The sequence below is a fragment of the Paroedura picta genome, chromosome 5 (genome assembly GCF_049243985.1).
Source record: "Paroedura picta isolate Pp20150507F chromosome 5, Ppicta_v3.0, whole genome shotgun sequence".
Lineage (NCBI taxonomy): Eukaryota > Metazoa > Chordata > Lepidosauria > Squamata > Gekkonidae > Paroedura > Paroedura picta.
The window spans coordinates 40,538,252-40,556,959 of NC_135373.1; the positions used below are offsets into that span (position 1 = coordinate 40,538,252).

General features: G+C 47.3%; 1 protein-coding gene across 6 annotated transcripts in view; it reads left to right on the forward strand.

Annotated features, from left to right (window-relative positions):
* Positions 1 to 18,708, forward strand: part of COL16A1 (collagen type XVI alpha 1 chain) — a 168,348-nt gene that overhangs the window by 123,879 nt on the left and 25,761 nt on the right. For 4 of the 6 annotated variants that reach the window (XM_077337466.1, XM_077337465.1, XM_077337467.1 and 1 more), the window contains exons 37-49: positions 64 to 132; positions 227 to 280; positions 2,682 to 2,708; positions 4,836 to 4,901; positions 5,085 to 5,138; positions 5,265 to 5,318; positions 8,632 to 8,685; positions 9,009 to 9,044; positions 10,363 to 10,476; positions 11,436 to 11,471; positions 13,599 to 13,682; positions 13,779 to 13,814; positions 15,802 to 15,846. In XM_077337466.1, the coding sequence (XP_077193581.1) occupies positions 64 to 132; positions 227 to 280; positions 2,682 to 2,708; positions 4,836 to 4,901; positions 5,085 to 5,138; positions 5,265 to 5,318; positions 8,632 to 8,685; positions 9,009 to 9,044; positions 10,363 to 10,476; positions 11,436 to 11,471; positions 13,599 to 13,682; positions 13,779 to 13,814; positions 15,802 to 15,846 (729 nt within the window). The remainder of the gene's footprint in view (positions 1 to 63; positions 133 to 226; positions 281 to 2,681; positions 2,709 to 4,835; positions 4,902 to 5,084; positions 5,139 to 5,264; positions 5,319 to 8,631; positions 8,686 to 9,008; positions 9,045 to 10,362; positions 10,477 to 11,435; positions 11,472 to 13,598; positions 13,683 to 13,778; positions 13,815 to 15,801; positions 15,847 to 18,708) is intronic. The other 2 variants (XM_077337468.1, XM_077337469.1) reach the window with 2 other exon arrangements.

Genomic DNA, 18,708 nt, shown 5'->3' on the forward strand with positions numbered 1-18,708 from the left:
CATCAAATTAAATATTTTAGGGTTGCTTTGCATCACTGTGGCTATCTGTTCTTCCTCCTTTAGGGCTCTACAGGCCTGAAAGGTGCCATTGGGCCTCCCGGACCTCCAGGAACCAGCATCACTGGCCCACCTGTAAGAATCCAGTCCCTTTCTTGCTCTGGGAGTGTTATGGCCAATATTGTGTCTGTTATCTTACTTGCTTACTTACTCTCTCTTTTTCCCCCAGGGACGAGAAGGTCAGCAGGGTCCCCCAGGAATTCCTGGTTCCAGTGGTTTAATGGTAGGTGAACATCACTCTGTTTGCTTTGAAGAAAGTGTGTTTTGGAACAGATAGGGGGTTGTCCAGTCATCTGACTATAGATGATCTTGGAGCTTCCCAACATGGACAGAACCCACTGCTAGAAAAATCAGTTTTGGAAGACCGGGAGCAGCAGGAGTTTTGCAAGCCCTTCAGATAACTCCTTGCCTAGTCCAGAGGGAAACCATCTCTGGGTGGAATTCTCCCCTCCACTTCAGAAAGAGAACTTCAGACCCCATTTTGACACTGGTAACCCTAGCTGAAAGCAACGAGACCTTCAAACCAAGAAGCCTCTTGTGCTTCCTCTGCCCTTCTTGCAGGCCCTGTGAATGGAGAGAGGATGGGGCATTGGACACTGTGTCTACCTTTGGACCAAGCCTTGAAACAGAGGTTTTGAAAACCTGAGTTGTGAAGCTTTGGATTAATTGACGCGGTCAACCTGTCATTGTTTGGAATGGACATCATGTTTCCATCCCAGGCAAAGGCTGGCTCAAGTGATGTAGTGTCAGAGGGAGAGCCCTACAGGACCAAACCCACTTTCTCATTTGCAAAACAAAGACAATCATTCATTCTGTGATTATGCGGCGGTCATTCGGAAAGGGCTTTGTGAAAAGCTTGCTGCTTCAGTGACAAGCAGAGTCTCGGAAGGCCAAAGTGCAATTCTGAAAAACAAATTGGATTTTGGACACATCCTCTTTAATAAACTCCAATGTGATTAGCAATGAAGATAAAAGGGTTATGAGTTATGTGCTTCCCCTCTCGAGGGGGGGAAAACCTCATGTTAGTTATTAAAATCCAGCCTTTGTGTGCAGCCCTTTGAGAATTGACTTGTGGCCTAGGGCATTTTTCAAGACATCCCATTTGGTTCTAGCATCTAGCTCAGCGCTGTTGTCATTGTGTCAGGCAGGCTGCATCTCAGGCAAAGCTCTCGGAAGGTTTTAACATCAGTACTGCAGCCACGTTGATCTGAACGCACCTACCCAACTGGTATGTGCTGAGAATCTAGTCCTTCACTTAAATTTTAACTATATATATATTGGCCTTTAGCCCAAAGGAATCGGGAAGCTTAGTCAAAAGGCAGTCTTTTGACTAAGCTTCCCCATACCTTTGAGCTAAAGGCCAATATATATAGTTAAAATTTGAGTGAAGAATAGAACATAGAATTAGTGAAGTACTAGATCCTCAGCAGAGCCTCTTGTGGTGGAGTGGTAAGGCAGCAGGCATGCTGTCTGAAGCTCTGCCCATGAGGCTGGGCGTTCGATCCCAGCAGCCGGCTCAAGGTTGACTCAGCCTTCCATCCTTCCAAGGTCAGTAAAATGAGGATCCAGCTTGCTGGGGGGTAAACGGTAATGACTGGGGAAGGCACTGGCAAACCACCCTGTATTGAGTCTGCCATGAAAACGCTAGAGGCCGTCACCCCAAGGGTCAGACATGACTCAGTGCTTGCACAGGTGATACCTTTACCTTTAGATCCTCAGCACATACCAGTTGGATACCTAAAGGAACGATGCCATTTGATGACTTTATGCTCATAAAATAGTCACAGGAGGAAACAACCACTGATGAAAATGCCACGTTGAAAACGATACAAATCTGGAGTCCGTTTTGGTTGGTTGATTACTATTAAAAGAAGAGATAAGATAAACTGTATTTTTATTTTTATCCATTGTTTAACTGTTAATGACAGCCTAGGGTAGCTTCTTTCTTCTGCTGCTATATTCATTTCGAACCGTCCTCTATTTGTGGTCTGCCACGTTGTGCTGAAACAGCAGAACAAAGTTTGAGTCCAGCGAGACCAACAAAGTTTTACTCAAGGGATAAGCTTCCGTGTGTATGCACACTTCTTCGGAATATCTGAAGAAGCGTGCATGCACACAAAAGCTTGGCCCTTGAATAAAACTTTACTTGTCTTGAAGGTGCCACTGGACACAAACTTTGTAGTATTGTGACCTGACCTGCTGGTAGTGGCATGCGAGACACAATTAACTTGCAATCTGGCCCAACACACATTTCAGGATAGCCGTTGTTTCCATAGACATGAGCACTACAAGAGAGAGATTTGTCGGAAGAATGAAAGCAAAAAAAACCATCTATAAGACCAAGCATTTGAGTTTTATGCAGAGGAGGTCCCAGGTTGAGTGCTGCCCCAGAGGGTGGTGGAGTCTCCTTTTTTGGAAGTTCTTAGGAGTAGACTGGATGAGCCCCTGTCAAGAGAGTGTGGTTTTTAAGTCCTTGAGAAGGTAGGCTGGACTGGACGGCCCTTGGTGGTCTCTCCCGGCTCTGTGTGATTCTGATTCCAATCCTCATGCACCTTGTTAGCATTGTCTTCTTACAGCATCTGATGCATTGATTTCTCTCTCTCTTTTTCCCCACTTCCCTCTAGGGTGAAAAGGGATCCAGAGGTGAGAAGGTGGGTCAACTTCCCTTTCCAACCTGGGAAGGGAGCGGGCACTTTCTTTCTGCGGGTCTGCGGCCTCCACCCCACCACGACTAGAATGGCTTCATACACATTTTCTCCTTTGCTGCATGCTAGCTTCACAGCATTTGGCATTTAGTGCTGTGTTCCCAGTTTGGGGGAGGAGAGAGGGGAACAGACAGAGTACTCCTGTGAATGATTCCAGAGAGCCAGTAAGATGGAAGTGAGTGAAAAGGCCTGGATTTCCCTCTTCAGAAAGGCAGGGAAAATCACCCCTCCCTCCAGGATCATTTCCAGGGGTTTTGGGGGGGAGAGGGTCTCCCACCCCCATGCCCACTACCATGTCCCTCTTCTTTCCCGCGTGCTCACATGCCTTCATTTGCTTGTGAGGAATAGCCCTACCCCAGGGGTTGTCAAACTGCGGCCCTCCAGATGTCCATGGACTACAATTCCCACGAGCCCCCTGCCAGCATTCGCTGGCAGGGGCTTCTGGGAATTGTAGTCCATGGACATCTGGAGGGCTGCAGTTTGACTACCCCTGCCCTATCCATACAGGTCAGCCGTACACATTCCCCATAATGCAGTATACTATTAGTGCTCCCCTTCCCTGCTCTTTCTTCCCCCTCCCATCCAAGAGAAGCTCTTTGGCTGCCTGGCAAACATCCGAAATTGCATCATCCTTTCATTCCCTGAAAGGGTATATTTAGTCTCCAGTAATCATCTGGGGCATTTCTTAATTTATCATTGCGGCATGCATATGCACACCGTGAATGAAGGAGCGGCCGTGTTTAGTATGCGTATGTCATCGCGCCTTCGCGTTGGTGTGCCTGTAAAGATCAGTAGCCAGATGTATTATTCCCAAGGAGTATTTTCGTTCCATAGTAAATACTTGGGAATGCCACCCCCCATGACCGTAAAAGCTTTGCCGAGATACAGATCCCAACATATAAAGGCTATGGGATAGTAAAGGGAGACCACGGAAAACGGTTATTTCTAGCCAAACTGCATCAGGTCCGATTTCATTGGCTTCTTGTTCCCAAGCAAAGCCAGTAATAGTATCCTGCATTGTATGCGCAAAATGTGTTGCCCAGTGTGAGACCTAGGCCTAGTCTGCACACAAGAGATAATGCACTTTCAATGCACTTTAGAAGTAGATTTTCCTGTTCTGCACAGGAAAATCCAGCTGCCAAAGCACATTCAAAGTGCATTATCCTATGTGTGCAGACTAGGCCCTGTTTGGCCTAAAGGCCTGTTTTGTCATTAATTAAGGATATGTTTTGTTTATATAAGTTTGCATTATCGAGCTTTTAGGTTTCCCATTCCAATTTGGGTTTGGGCTTCTGCCCCACCTGTGTCCACAGTTGTTCATGCTGCCTGCACATCCTTTCCCTGATGGCGCCGGCTGGTGGGTGCAGAAGAAATGCCACCAGGAATATTCACACTTGGTGCACCACCCACAGGCTATTCTCCAACAGGCAGCTCTAGGCAGCGTATGCAGCTGGGAGCACAGGAGGAAAAGCACTGACAAGCAGGCAGTGAGAGGGGAAGTATGGGCATCAGAAGGGATGCATGAGTAGGGAGCCAGCCAGTGTGGTTTTGGTGTTTAAGAGCGGTGGCCTCTAATCTGGAAAATCGAGTTTGATTCCCCCCTCCTCCATGTGAAGCCAGCTAGGTGATCTTGGAATAGTCACAGTCTCACAGAGCAGTTGAGTGACCTTGGGCCAGTCACAGTCCTGTAAGAGCTGTTCTCACAGAGCAGTTCTGTCAGAGCTCTCTCAGCCCCACCTATCTCACAGGGTGTCTGTTGTGGAGAGAGGAAGGGAAAGGTGTTTGTAAGCCGCTTTGAGACTCCTTCAAGTAGTGAAAAGCGGGGTATAAAAACCCAGCTCTTCCTCTTCTCTCAGCAGTGGGCCACGTCAGAAGCCATGGGCCCTGGGAGCTGCCCCACTTCAGGGTATGCTGACGCTGGCCCTGCCTCACTCATGGTTAAGAACACAAAGGCCAGGAGTTCAGCAGGAAGGATCCTCTGGACTCTTCAGTGGCACAGCCCACCCCGCCTCTGCCTCACCTGCTCCTGGTACTCCATGCGCTCATCTCTCATCTCTGTCTTTGTCATTGCAGGGTGATCCTGGGGAATGTTCCTGCCCTCCCAGCTCCCGTGTGGAACCGCCCCACATCGGTCTGCCGGTAAGCGTTGCTTTCAGCTCCCCCTTCCCCCGCAGCCTTGGGGCTTCGCTACCAGGCTGGGTGATGGTTCAAGCCGCCCCCCATCCTCCGCTCAAGCGCTCAACGCCTTTGCTCCTCGGGAGGCCGGAAGGTCCGCATCCTGCTTTGGCCTTTGCTAAACGCTCTCCCCGTTTGGACCCACAGGGAGCCCCAGGACTGTGGATCGGGACTTCCTGGCAGCCTCAGCCGGGCCCTCAGGTGTGTGTGTGGGCGTGCATGCTTGCTCCTCTGTGCGTGGCGACTTTGGCTCCGCTGTCCCCGTGGCTCAGCCGGGCATTCCCTTAACAGATGTCCCCTTTCTCTCTTTCTTCATTGGTGGTGCAGGGACCACCAGGCGCTCCAGGACCACCTGGCCCACCAGGAGATCCTGGGAGACAGGTAAGTGGTAAGAGGCCCATCCCTCCCAATACATCCTGCAGCACATGATGCCAGCTCCAGAAGGTAATCTCAGCGGGTACTCTTCAAATGGAAGAGGTGGGAAGTGGGAAGCAGGAATTCTTTCCTGCTGCCTCCAATCATCTTAGGGGGTCAGAGAATGGCAGCAGAGACAGCCCACGCAGAAGTTCTTCCAGCTGCAGCAAATGTCTGAAGGTTCTCCTCTATGGAGCCAGTCCTGCCCAGTCGCATTACCAGCCTCCAAGTGAGGCCTGAAGCTCTCCAAGAAATGCAACTGGCCTCCACACTCCAGAGATCAGTCCCCCTGCAGGAAATGACCACAGGGCAGACTCCATGGAGGAAAGGGCTGCTTCGAAGGTCAGGAATTTCTTCCTGATGTTTAGACAGAATTTCCTTTGAATTAATTTCATCCCATTGGTTCTGGTCTGTCCCTCTGGGGCAAGAGAGAACAACTCTGCTCCACCCTCTATATCAGGGGTAGTCAACCTGTGGTCCTCGAGATGTTCATGGACTACAATTCCTAGGAGCCCCTGCCAGCAAATGCTGGCAAGGGCTCACAGGAATTGTAGTCCATGGACATCTGGAGAACCACAGATTGACTATCCCTGCTCTATATGGCAGCCTTTTAAATACTTGAAGATGCTTATCAAATCCCCTCTTAGTCGTCTCCTCGCCAGGATAAATAGACCAAGCTTCCCCAACCTTTCTTCATACGTCTTGGTCTCCAAACCCCTCATCATCTTTTTTGCCCTCCTCTGGACACTCTCCAGTTTATCTACATCCCTCTTCAGTTGGAGTGCCCAAAACTGAACACGGGACTCCCAAGTGAGGCCGAACCAGAGCAGAGTAAAGCGGTACCATCGCCTCCCGTGATCTGGACACGATACTCCATTTGATACAGCCCAAAATCTCATTTGGCTTTTTAGCTATCTAGTCACACTGCTGACCCATGTTCAATGTATGGTCTACTAAGACTCCTAGATCCTTTTCGCACATCCTACTGCTAAGACAAGTCTCCCCCATCCTATACTGATGTATTTGGGCTTTCCTACCTAAATGCAGAACTTTACATTCGTCCCTATGTCTCATGCCATTTCCCCACTCAAAACAGCAATATCTGGGTTGCTTTTTGTCCTCATTGAGGGAAACTCACAGGTACATGCAAAATCAACTCAGCGGGACAATTTTCATTGGCAAAACAGCTGGAGTTAACCCACCAACCCCTCTCTCTCTTCCTCTCTATCCTTTCACATTGGAACCCCAGGAGATAATTTTGGTTTTATATTCCATTTTAATAGACCTGCTTGAAGGAGATTTCCCATTTTCCATGTTCCAGCCAGGGTATTTTCCAGATCAAATGAAATCCCCATTGATGCCCAGTTATCACCATCAGAAAATCAACCACATTTGTTACTAAGCAGATTTTCCCCTGGGTTTGCTGTGAGCTTTCCCAAACCTGCTGTGGTATAATCTTTCTGAAAAGATATTGAGCAAAGCTGGTTTGTCCACTGTGCAGGAACATATATAAACCATTGCACTGGCATTTTTTCTTCAATGTCTTCTTGTCTCACCTACTCCCACCCATGCCACAAGCAGATTTTGGCTAGCATTTTTTAAGTCAGTATTTGTTACATTGCAACAGCATTGTGATACTATAGCTCTTGGTTAATATCAATAATATTTCCTAATTGTTATATTGCTATAGCGTTCTAAAACTATAGCTCTATAATGACTAGCAGTATTTTAAAAAGCTGGCCAGATGTGCACCGGCAGGAATGGTGGGCACAGGGAATACCAGGACAAAGACAGAGAAGAGCTCTGGATGGAAGCTCCATTGCTGCTATTGGCAGTAGCCACATGCCCGCACACAAAAATTTGCACAATTTCTTATTCAACTTGAAACGATTCAGGCTGAATCCAAAATGCACAAATACCCCTTCACTTTTTCAGATTTTGACAAATCCAAAAAGTTTTTGGGGGGTTGGACATGCATACTCCCTACCACCACCACCTTCGCAGACAAAACTGCATATGCAGGATGGGGACATTTAAAGAAAGTGGGCAGCTACCCAACAAGAGATAATGATAGCTGCTCTGCTATTTCCCTTTAAATTCTTCCCCAGCTTGGGGACGACTTTAAAGGAGCAGGGCCCTACCTTCACTTTTGCAAGCAAAGCTGCCTGTGAAGGAGGGGCTAGCATTTAAACAGAGTAAGAAGGGCACCCAACAGCTGATAATGACAGCTGCACTGCCACTCCCTTTAAATCCCTCCCCAAGCTGTGGAGTTATTTAGAGGGTGCTGCATGGCTGTCATTACCAGCTGCTAGGTGCCCCTGCCACTCACTTTAAATGCTCTCCCCACCTTCACAGGCAGCTTTGCTTGTAAAGGTGGAGCGAGTATTTAAAGGGAACGGTTAACGCACTAAACAGCTGATAATGACTGGTTGGGGCACTAAACATAATGACTGATAATGACAGCTTGGGGAAGGATTTGAAGGGAGCAGGCAGGGTGCCTGTAACTATCAGCTGTTCAGTGTGTGCTCCCCCCCCCCATCCCTCCTCGCCTTATCAGCCTATGCCTGAGAAATTGGAGGGATGCATTTAAATGGCCAAATTGCAGGCAAAATGCAATTTGATCACCCTGATTTGGACCATTTGAATTGAAATGAGCAAAAGAAATAACCGAATCAGCATTGATTCAGGTGCTTTTCAGATTATCTGAATTGAACCACCCATCCCTAGTAGGCAGTGAGCACACAATAGGTGGCTAGACTGTGTCTCTCCAGATGTCCATGGTCTACATTTCCCATGAGCCCTTAATAGCATGTGCTGGCAGGGGTTCATGGGAACTTTATTCCATGGACATCTGGAAGCCACATTCTGGTCACCCCTGCAATACAGAAGCATCGTGTGCTTGCAGCCAGGGGGAAGATGCAAAACAGGAAAGTCTGGAACTGAAGATTACAGCTAGCCAGATCTGGGAAGAGAGGAGCAAGGAAATCCTGATTTGGTGACCACAGGTCACCAGCAGATGACTGGATTATGGTGTTTTGTTTCTTAGAAACAGAAAACTTGTCAAGAAGTCAGGTTGGAAATTTAACAGGACCTTGGAGGCAGATGAAGGAGCTAAGAAAGGGGGAGCATAATTGGGGAGATGGGGGATGGAGTAGAGGTCTCTTGGCCCTCCAAGTTTTCCTGCAGCTACGTACAAGACCCAGTTCCAGAAAGGAAGGTTCATTTCAGAAGAAATCTGTTGAGAAGGACTCCAATATTCAAAGTTTCTCCTTGCCTTTAGGGCATCCCAGGACACAATGGCTTGCCGGGACTGCCTGGGCCAGCGGGAAACTCGGTAGGTACAGGACCTGCAGTGCCTGCCTCCCCCTGCCCTCGCTCAGGCCTGTGCTTAGCGCTGCCCCCTTTTGCTCAGCTGATCCCCAGACTTCCTCCATCACGCCCCACTCTCACCCCTCCAATGAGACATGCATATTAGTTCCAAACTGGGGAAAGTGTGCTGTTTGCAGGATGCAGTCACCCTGTCAGGATTTTAACGCTGCCCTTTGCAGGCCTCTCTGAAAAGCTCACATCTCTTTGCTGTGCATCCAGCTAAGGAAATGGATTGCATTTGTCCATGTGCTTTTCATTTCCTTCTTGTTCTCTTTCTTTCCTTTGCAGGGACCACTGGCTGCTGAGAGCATTGATGTGCTCAAGGTGAGTCAGGAAGGATCCTGTATCAACTTTTGCTGTCATGTGGTGATAGGCTATGTGGCCTAGGAGAGGGGCTGTGGCTCAGTGGGAGAGGATCTGCTTGGCATGCAGAAGGTCCTTGGTTCAATCCCCGGCATCTCCAGTTAAAGGGTCAGGTGATGTGAAAGATCATGGAGCGCTACTGCCAGTCTGAGTCCGCAGTGTTGACTTTTATGAACTAAGAGTCTGAGTTAGTATGGACAGATGAAATGGGGTTTGCTTTTGAGAAGTGCTTTGGCAAGCCATCTGTCTGAGATTTATTCATATTTAGATGTTAACTGGGATTAGAGCTGTGATCAAACTGTTGTCTCGGTGTGTTATTTCAAACTGGTATCAGAGATTGTCATAAAAATAATAGAGAGACATGCTGAAAACATTTGATAGTGACAAACTTCAAATTAGAACTCGCCTCCTTCTGCAACCCACTGCAGCTGTACTGAAGGGAATGCAGAGACGTTGTCAATCATGAATCCCCAACCCTGATTTAGAAATACTATGCCTTCTAAAAAGTAGAAGAAGTAACTAGAAATACCCACCAGATTAGCTCCGAAGCACTGGTAGCCGGGTTCATCCACCCTCGTTACTTACGTGTCACGTTGCAAACGTTCCAGTTGGAAATGCAGCCTTCAGGGTGGCCAAACCATAAGTGATCCTGGAAGGAGCCTTGGGCATGGCACAGCTTTATTTATTCCTTTTATTAAAATATTTCATACCCTGCCTTTCCCTTGTGGCTTAGGATGGCTTCCAGTTCCAAGATTAAAAACATCACAAATGCAATAAAGCCCCATCGGCTCCCTCTTTCCAAGAAAAGGCCTGTAGCTGAAACTCCATCCGGTGCCCTTGCAAATAAGTGGCCTTTCCAGGGCCTCCTAAAAATTTCTGAAAGAAATCCTCCCCTCTCCTCTTTGGGGAACCCATTCCACAACTTGGGAGCCACTGTGGAGTTACAGTTCTTCCTCTTCTCACTCACTGCAAGTTAATTGTTACGTCCTCGTTTTTGGCAAGTCACACTGTACTGTTCTGGGCCCTGCACACCAGACTTGCAAACTATGGCTCAACCATAGTTTTGATTCAAAAGCAGAAGCACAAGCCAGATTTGCTGTTTCCAGGACAGCCAATGATGGTGTGACGCAACTGGTGAATCAAAGAATTCTGTCAGGGCACATGATGAAGGGCACATGAAGAAGGGCCTCACTGAAGTTCCTTCTGGGTTCATTATAGTGCCAAACCATTATCTGGCTCGAGCTGTTGATGAACTGTTCTTTTTCCTCTCTCATCCTAGAATATCTGTGGGGACTGCACTAGCTTTCAAGCCTTCCAGACTCCTGGGGCAGTCAAAGGGGAGAAGGGAGACCAAGGCATGCCGGGAGCCCCAGGCATAGACAACTGTGCACGAGTGAGTAGCCCATCCGCCTCTTCTTCTCTTAAGTTTCCTTGAAAAGGCTTGAATAGATTACAGGTCAAACTGGCGACCTTGCAGTCATCAGACACTGCAGCTCTGCTGGGACAGATCTGTGTATCTTGATTTACAGTATATGCACACACATAACTCAGCAAACCAGCAATTACTTCTTAATATTTGGGGGAGGCCGCTCTGACATTTATTATGGTAAACCTCGAAACTCAACTTTTCCACCCCAAATTAATCAAATTTCCCCCTGCTTGCTTCCTAGTAAGTTTCGATTTTCAGCATGGGTTGGGTGGGGGGGTGGAGAGACCCAAAATAAGGCTGCTGAAGGCAACTGAAGGCCATATTTCCCTGCTGGATATTGGGGCAATGAAGGGCCATTGGCCTTACGCAACCTTGGACCTTGGTGGGATGCCCACACAACAGCTTTGGACATGTCTTTGCAAAGAGGCCCATATAGATTGAATCCAGGACTTGTATATCCTCACTGGACAGACCAGACATTCTGATCCTAATGTGTTTGGACTTTTCAGCCACTTAATGTATTTTGGGTGTTATCCATGTAGGTCATGGGGTTAATATTGTATCCATCATGTGGATGTCTATCAAGCCAGAGCATTAGGTGTGATGATTTTGTCTTTTATGACATTTATTACCCCTCCCAGTCTTTCCATTTTATCCTTGTAGCATCCCTATTAGGTAGGCTAAACAAAGAGAAAGTGACTGGTCCAAGGTCACCCAGGGAGCTTCATAGCAGAGTGGGGGCATTGAACCCAGAGCTCTCACGTTCTGGTCTGACTCTCTAACTGCTATGCCACATTACAGAGCAGTCTAATTTTGCTCTCCTCCTCCCTGGTTTGGGTAAAATGCTGAGTTTTATTGGTAGATTGTGTTGCAAATTGTGTTTTAGGAATTGATTTCTCCACATCTCTCCCCCCCCCTTTCAGTGCTTTGCCCAATTTCCCAGTGCAGAAGAAGCCCGGGTGAGTAAAATTCTTGACTGTACATACAGGGGAAGGTGTAAGTATAACTTCTTTTGCCTGTGTCGACATTTCCCCAGCAGAACCCGGCCCCCATTTATTTGAGATATATCATCATGCTTTGAGTTAGGAGGGTATCTTGACCCTATGACAGAGAGACTGAAGTCACCCAAGCTAGGCCTCTGATGGGTGGAAGAGTTGCCAGAAGGTGAGGATGGTTTCCATTCAATAACTTGTGCTCTTACTGTTCCTTTGCTGGCTGATTTGTGAGTGGAATATTGGTAGTGGAAATTGCCATCACTGGCAGCTTACAGTGACAAGGCAAGAGGTGAACAGAGATGTGGTTTGCCATTGCCTCCTCTGTACAGCAACCCTAAACTTCCTTGGTGGTCTCCCATCCAAATAATAACCAGAGGTGACCCTGCTTAGCTTCCGAAATCTAATGAGACTGGGTTAGTCTGGGCCATCCAGGACAAATGGAATGTTACAAGAGATAAAAAATAATGCATTGCAGAGAAGCATCCACCGATCCCCTACTGCACTTGAAGTGTGATTTTATAAATGAGTGTACTGCAAAAGAGTATAGATCTGAGGTTGGCAAATTATGTCCTCCGGGGCCCAGAACATGGCCCATAGGAGCATTCATCTCCTGCTTAACACTATAAGGAGCATAAGACTCCTGCACCATGGCAGCGTCCAGAGGACCAGTGGTACTGAGAAACCCTTAAACAGCTTGAAGGCTGGGTGCCATTTAAATAGCAACAGGTGAAGAGAGGGCCATAAAGTTTTTGATTGCTTTTGAGGCTTCATATCAGTCCTGTTGAGCTGGCATTGCCAGAGAGGCAAAGGGTTCTGCTGGGCACTAGTACATTGCACTGGTTCTGTTGGGCTTGCAACCCCTTCATTTGCTTGGGGTGTGTTCTGTCTGTAGAGTTGACATTGCCACAGTGGCAGTGGATTCTGCTGGGCACTCTTTGATTGCACTGGTGCTCATGGGCATTCTGTACAATGCACTGGTTCTGATGTGTTTGCAAAACTCCCCCTCCCCTTCAGTTTCTGCTGTAGAGATTTTCTGACTTGACCTTAGTCAAGTCGCCACCAGCCCTATGTAGGTCACAATTGCCATAACAGACATGCTAATCAAATCCATTGTATGTTTTGGGGAACAAAAGCAGTAATATTGGGGCTCTCTCAGCCTCACCTCCCTCACAGGGTGTCTGTTGTGGGGACAGGAAAGGGAAGGCAACTGTAAGCCACTCTGAGACTCCTTCTGGTAGAGAAAAACAGCATATAAGAACCAACTCTTCTTCGCCTTCTATTTTAAGCAGTGTATGCAGAGTGGCCCTACAGGAAAGCAAATCCCCTCCTTGCCCTCCACCACTCCTTTCCCTTCTGCTCAATTGTGTTGAATGGTGTGTCTGTGGTGGGGAGAATTGAAGTCTGCAGAAAGAATGAGGGAATCAACAAACACCCTCCTCCACAGATGGATAAGCCAGTTCCATTGGAAGCACTGCTTCTCTGACAAAATATTCACGTTGTGATCCAAGCCATAAAATTTCAGTCTAGTTCCAACAGGAGGCTGGCCCAATCACCTGTTTTGGCACTTTCTAAGTCATGGAATGACTTTGTCTGGTGATGCCCAGCATCTAATTTTGTTGCAGGTTCATTAACTCTCGGTTTAATGAGATTCCTGTCTGTCTGGAGCTCACCGTTGATTTGAAAGAGGTCCCCACAGACCTTCATGGGGTTGGGGTTGTATGAAGATCCAAGAGACTGGACAGAAGTAGCTGGAATTCATAGAGCTCTCCTCAGCCTCAGTGTTTCTGTGTGCAATAATTTTATTGTAACAGATACCCAGTATCATGAAATGGTTGCTTGTTTAATCAAAGCTGTGATGATTGAATTAGCTTGCAGCTGGAAAGCTGTCAGAGGCCAAGAGATAGCGTTCTGTGAATGGAACTGGCCTGCAGGCACCAGTGAAATTCTGACATAAGGTGGTGGGTGCAGCCAGAAAAATGGCTACTGCAGGAGATGTGTCCAGTCACAAAATGGCTGCCAAGGGAGCCATTAGCCCTTATCCCACCAAGGAGTGTATGAGATTAGTTCAATGTCTCTGGTCTTCTCTTCCAGGGAGAGAGTGAAAATGACCAAGATTGTGCTGGAGCGCCTGGCATGCCCGGGATCCCTGGCATACGTGGCGAAAGAGGAGAGCAGGTAATGTTATCTGAGAACCTTGGACAGCAACGATGCTCCTGCATTTCCTTCTGTGAGAGACAATCTCCTTTTCTGTTGCCTTTTTCTTCTCCACAGGGCCTACCTGGTATGAGAGGCCTTCCTGGACCGCCCGTGAGTACATTCCCTTGGCTTCAGTTTTTGTTTGTTCCCTGAGATCTTTGTCCCTGGCAGCATCCTTTTGTTTCCCACAACTTGAAATCCATCCAAGTTAGGAAGACAAGAGGCACTGACTGAGAGCTAACTTCCTCCCCCCACTTATGCCTCCCACTCATGCTTGCCAGTCAAAACTCTGAAGGTTCTTCTGGTCCCTTAATTAGCGTGCCTTAAAACTAAAAGATTCCCTCACAGAGAGAAAATGGGAACGGGTGGGCCAAACTTTTGACAGTTGAGCTCTTGGAAACACAATAGCAAATAATTTGAAAAAGTGAATCAGTCTGAGTTGAGAAGAGAATGAAGTCCTGCCTGAGGATTGAAGGAACCACACACCTTTTTGAGGAATCACCCACCTTCTTCAGTGGTCCGGACTCTGGCAGTCTCCAGGCTTGGGGATAAACCTCCTTCTCTAGCCAGGCACAAAACTTCATAATTCCTGTACGGGGATTGGCTTCTCCCACAGACCCCGGTCCCTGACCCTGCCCTTGGCAGCAGGATGTTTCTTTCACTCTTCATAGTCCCATAGAAAAATGGTGATGTGATTTTCAACCTAAACTGGCGAAACAAGAAAATAAAAAAGTTCAGGATGGAGACCCTAAGATCCATAGTCTCTTCAATACAGAACAAAGATTTTTACATCAATAGATGTCTCTGGGGGCTATTTGCAAATTCCAATTTGGAATTCCAAGTTGGAATTCCCACCAAAGATTCTTGCATTTTGCCTACAAGGACTTTTGTTTGCAATATATAAGGCTCTTCTTTTCAGTCTCAAGTTGGCACTGAGTGTGTTCTTCAAAGTCCTGGCTACCTTTGAGCACCCAGGATACGTCAATATTTCCTTATATCAATTACATTTTGAATACCTTTCTCCCCATACAGATTTCACGGAGGGTCATTCAAAGAATCATAGATAAAAAGCAGATGTAGTGTTGGTGGCTCTTTGGCCAAGGAGACCTTGGTTTCCAGATCTAATGAGGCTCTCCATCAAGGAGCTATGAAGGATTCCCTTCAGACAGGACCTGCTTCTGCAGGGCCCCCAATTCATCCTCAGCCAGAGTTGTTAAACCTCACAGTCTGGAGATTGGCCGGTCTCAGTTTAGTGAGTTAGGATATCAGTAGAAAGGTCATTGACACCTGGGTGGCTTCCGGAAAGAAGTCCAATAGCAGGGTCCATAACAAATCCCAGCAAGTTTTTCACAAAGGGTAGAGTTTTAAATCCACTCAAGGCCAAGGTTCAAGAGGTTTTAGCCATTTTACAAAAAGGTCTGGAGAAAGGCCTTAGCACAAATACGCTAAGAAGACAGGTAGCCACTCTCTTAGCTATTAGAGGTGTCAGTGAGGATAAACTATTGGCCCAGCACCCCATGTCAAGAGGTTGCTTGGAACAACCACTTTAATTAACCCACCTCAGATTCATCGGTTCCCCATTTGGATCCTGAATATAGTTCTCAGGGCTCTGGCCCGAGCAGCTTTCATGCCTAGGGCCAGTTGTTCCCTCAAGACCAACTTACCTTCAAGACCATCTTTCTAGTTGGAATTACTTCCACTAGAAGGGTTTCTGAGCTCAGAGCCTTGTCCAAGGAGCTCTGTGTCTTCCATAATGATAGGGATGTTTTATGCCCAGACCTGGCCTTCGTCCCTAAGGTGAATTCAGCCTTTTATAGAGGGGAGGAGTTAGTTCTTCCTTCCATCCTAAACTTCACAAGAACAAATATTGCATTGTCTGGATGTTAAAGGACTGAGTTTTTATATTGATCAGACGAAGTCCTTCTTTTAAGTTTTGTGACCCTGCTTACCTAGAGAAGGGGCTTCATTTCGAAGCATGGAGACTATCCCAGTCCTAGACAATTGAGAAGGAAGATTCACGGTAAGTAAACCAAATCTTCCATTCCCTAAACTATCCAATGTGATTGCCTAGGTATGACTTCACTGTTTCTTCCCTTAGGGGCCCCCAGGTTTTCCTGGAACACCTGGTGCACCTGGATTACCTGTAAGAACCCAGTACAGCACGTGCTCTCTGCAGTCCTTTGTCGCTGCCGCTTGTTTGGCTTCTCATCCTGCCTCCTCCCTCCTTCTCCAGGCTCTCTGTCTAATAGCACAGCCAGTCCCGCCCTTCCAGACACAGTTGACCACCCAATCAAGAATCCTCCTTGGCCACCACACTGACACTGAATGACTCTCTTAGAATCTGACATGTTGCCTGATGAAGTTCTGTCCCCTGTAGAGGTGGATCGTCTTAAGCTGCAACACTCCCCAACCTCACTGTGGGAATCATCTTTTGTTCAATTGGGGTTAGTCTTCAGAGGGACAAGCAACTTAATCTTGAGCATTCTGCGCCCCTTTGCTTGTACACACATACCGTAGACAAGACTCTGCCCCCATACTGATGTCATGCAGTTCTCAAAGTACCCTTTCTCTTCCAGGTGTTATGATGCTTGAATAGATCTGCCCACTTTGTTCATTCCACCCACCAAATTCCCTCAGTGTTCAGCTTGTCCAAGCAACAATTGGCCAAAGAGGCTGTCATTAGTTGAAATTCTTCCAAGGGACTCATTCCATTTGATCCTCGGTACATGTCGGACGTCCATTGGTCAACGGTTGACTTACCTACACCTCTCTTAAACTGATGAACCCCCCCCTCTGCCATGTCTGTAGTTATGCTTCTCTTTGATATAATCCCACCACTCTCCCTCAGCCACCACCACCACCACCACCATTAATCCCTTAAACTCATACCCTGGTGCCTCATACCCACTAATGACACTATAACTCCCACAGTCTGTGTGATTAATCGCTATGCGATGGCCATGTATCAACATCAGCCGTGTGTCCACTGTAAAAGTCATCACTGCCCACCACCATGTAACCCAAACTAACCCCACATTATCAAGGAGAGCCTCTTCCCCTTCCCATGAGTCATATGACAATTAACACAGGATGTTGTTCTCTTATTCCATGCTGGATAGCTCTATACAAACCCAAGATGTGGGTTGGTTGTGACTTGGTACAGAATAACTCCAGGAGTGACTCCTGTTGACTGGAGCAAATGACTTGTCAGTGCAACCTCCAACACACATGTGAGCACTGAGCCATATTTCATCCTGGGGGCTGATTGATCTGGTAATGAGCCACTTCCTAGTGGCAATGACAAAATGACTTGGGATCTGAGTTTTGAGAAGAATTGGGATGGATCTTGAAGTGCACTTGAGAGAGTGAAACCCATCCTGTCTCAAACGAATGAGACCATTCTGTACAAAGCTTATCCTTCATTTGTCAGTAGATGGCTTATCCTTCATTAGTCAATAGACTACATGGATGGACTGAGAGAGAAGAGCAGCCACCTTCAGCTCACAAAGCAAAGAGGAACAGGCTGCCTGCCTGATATGGCCCAACCCTACCCACCCAAAACAGGGAGGCAGAAGAAGCCTGTCTACCTCAGTGGATCATGAGGTGGCCTACCCCCTCCACACACCAGGGCCAGGTCACTCCAGTGACAGAAGGGCAGTGCATATCCTCCTTGCTGCCACATGAGGCCACATGCTGCCCTTCTGCCATTGGGCTGGCCCAACCATGCTGCTTGGGAGAGCCCATTTGCTCACCAGGAAACGTCCCAGTGGCCATAAGGTCTATCTGTTCCTGGTTCACTAGCAGGAAAATAGCAACAGCCCAGTCTAGTTTTGCAGGAAGGAAGAGTCCACAACCCACCCCATTTAGGAAGGAGTATACATGTTCTGTCTTCTGGGTTGGCTGCTAGGCTATGGAAGGATGATGGGTACCTGATGGCAGAATTTGTTTTTGGAAGTACAATGCATGAAGCCTATTTCTCCCTAATTTGGGGTGAAGTTACAGTCCATCCATCAAAGGCATCTGCCAGGTGGAAAATGAAAAATCTGCTGCCAAGAGAAGACAAAGATTATCTGTATTCTAATGGTGTCATTTAAAAATGAAACCCCATTATGTGCTGTGAGCATGGCTAGAAATACAAAGTCGCTCAGGGAAGCAACGTCTCAACAAAACAGGACTTGGGATGCGGAAGTGAGCCAAACCCCAGAGGCCCACTCCACAACAACTCCGCCATCTTCTTGACCTACTTGCAAAATAACTCAGCATGTTCAGTCATGGGAACTACTCTGGGAACAGACAGCCAGTGTCTGGGGAAAAATCCATGCAGGAAAAAGAAATCTCCTACTAGAATCATGAGAGCACCCTTAGCAGAATTCACATTCCTTGAGAACGGGGCTAGTCCACTGAGAAAGCGTATTCCGCAGAAGAAGATCCTTTGTGCTGTAAACACCTCGAGGTTTTCTCACCAGTCTAGGCCTGCCTTGTTCAAGAAAAAAAGATACTTGTTCTTCTTGTGGACAAGTTATTGGCAACCACTTTGAGTGATGGCTTAGACAGTGTATGGTCGCAAAAACGAAAAAGTCAGTTTTCTAACAATCCCGTTGTTGGCGGTTTGGCGTGTGAGTCTCATACTTCATGAGCAGTGATGCTTGCCTGCAATTCATGGTGCAGGGAAATGGGTAAGGAAGCCAGAAAGAAATAAGTTTTGATTGCATAGTACAGGGGTAGTCAACCTGTGGTCCTCCAGATGTTCATGGACTACAATTCCCATGAGCCCCTGCCAGCATTTGCTGGCAGGGGCTCATGGGAATTGTAGTCCATGATCATCTGGAGGACCACAGGTTGACTACTCCTGGCATAGTACACAGTGGATGGGGCATAGCAGAGGATGTCACTCGAGTAACACAGATGCTCCAGAACAAAGCTTGAGTCCAGTGTAAGCCCAAGTAAGTTTTATTCAAGGTGTGCACATGAACGCTTACCCCTTGAATAAAACCTTGTTGCTCTG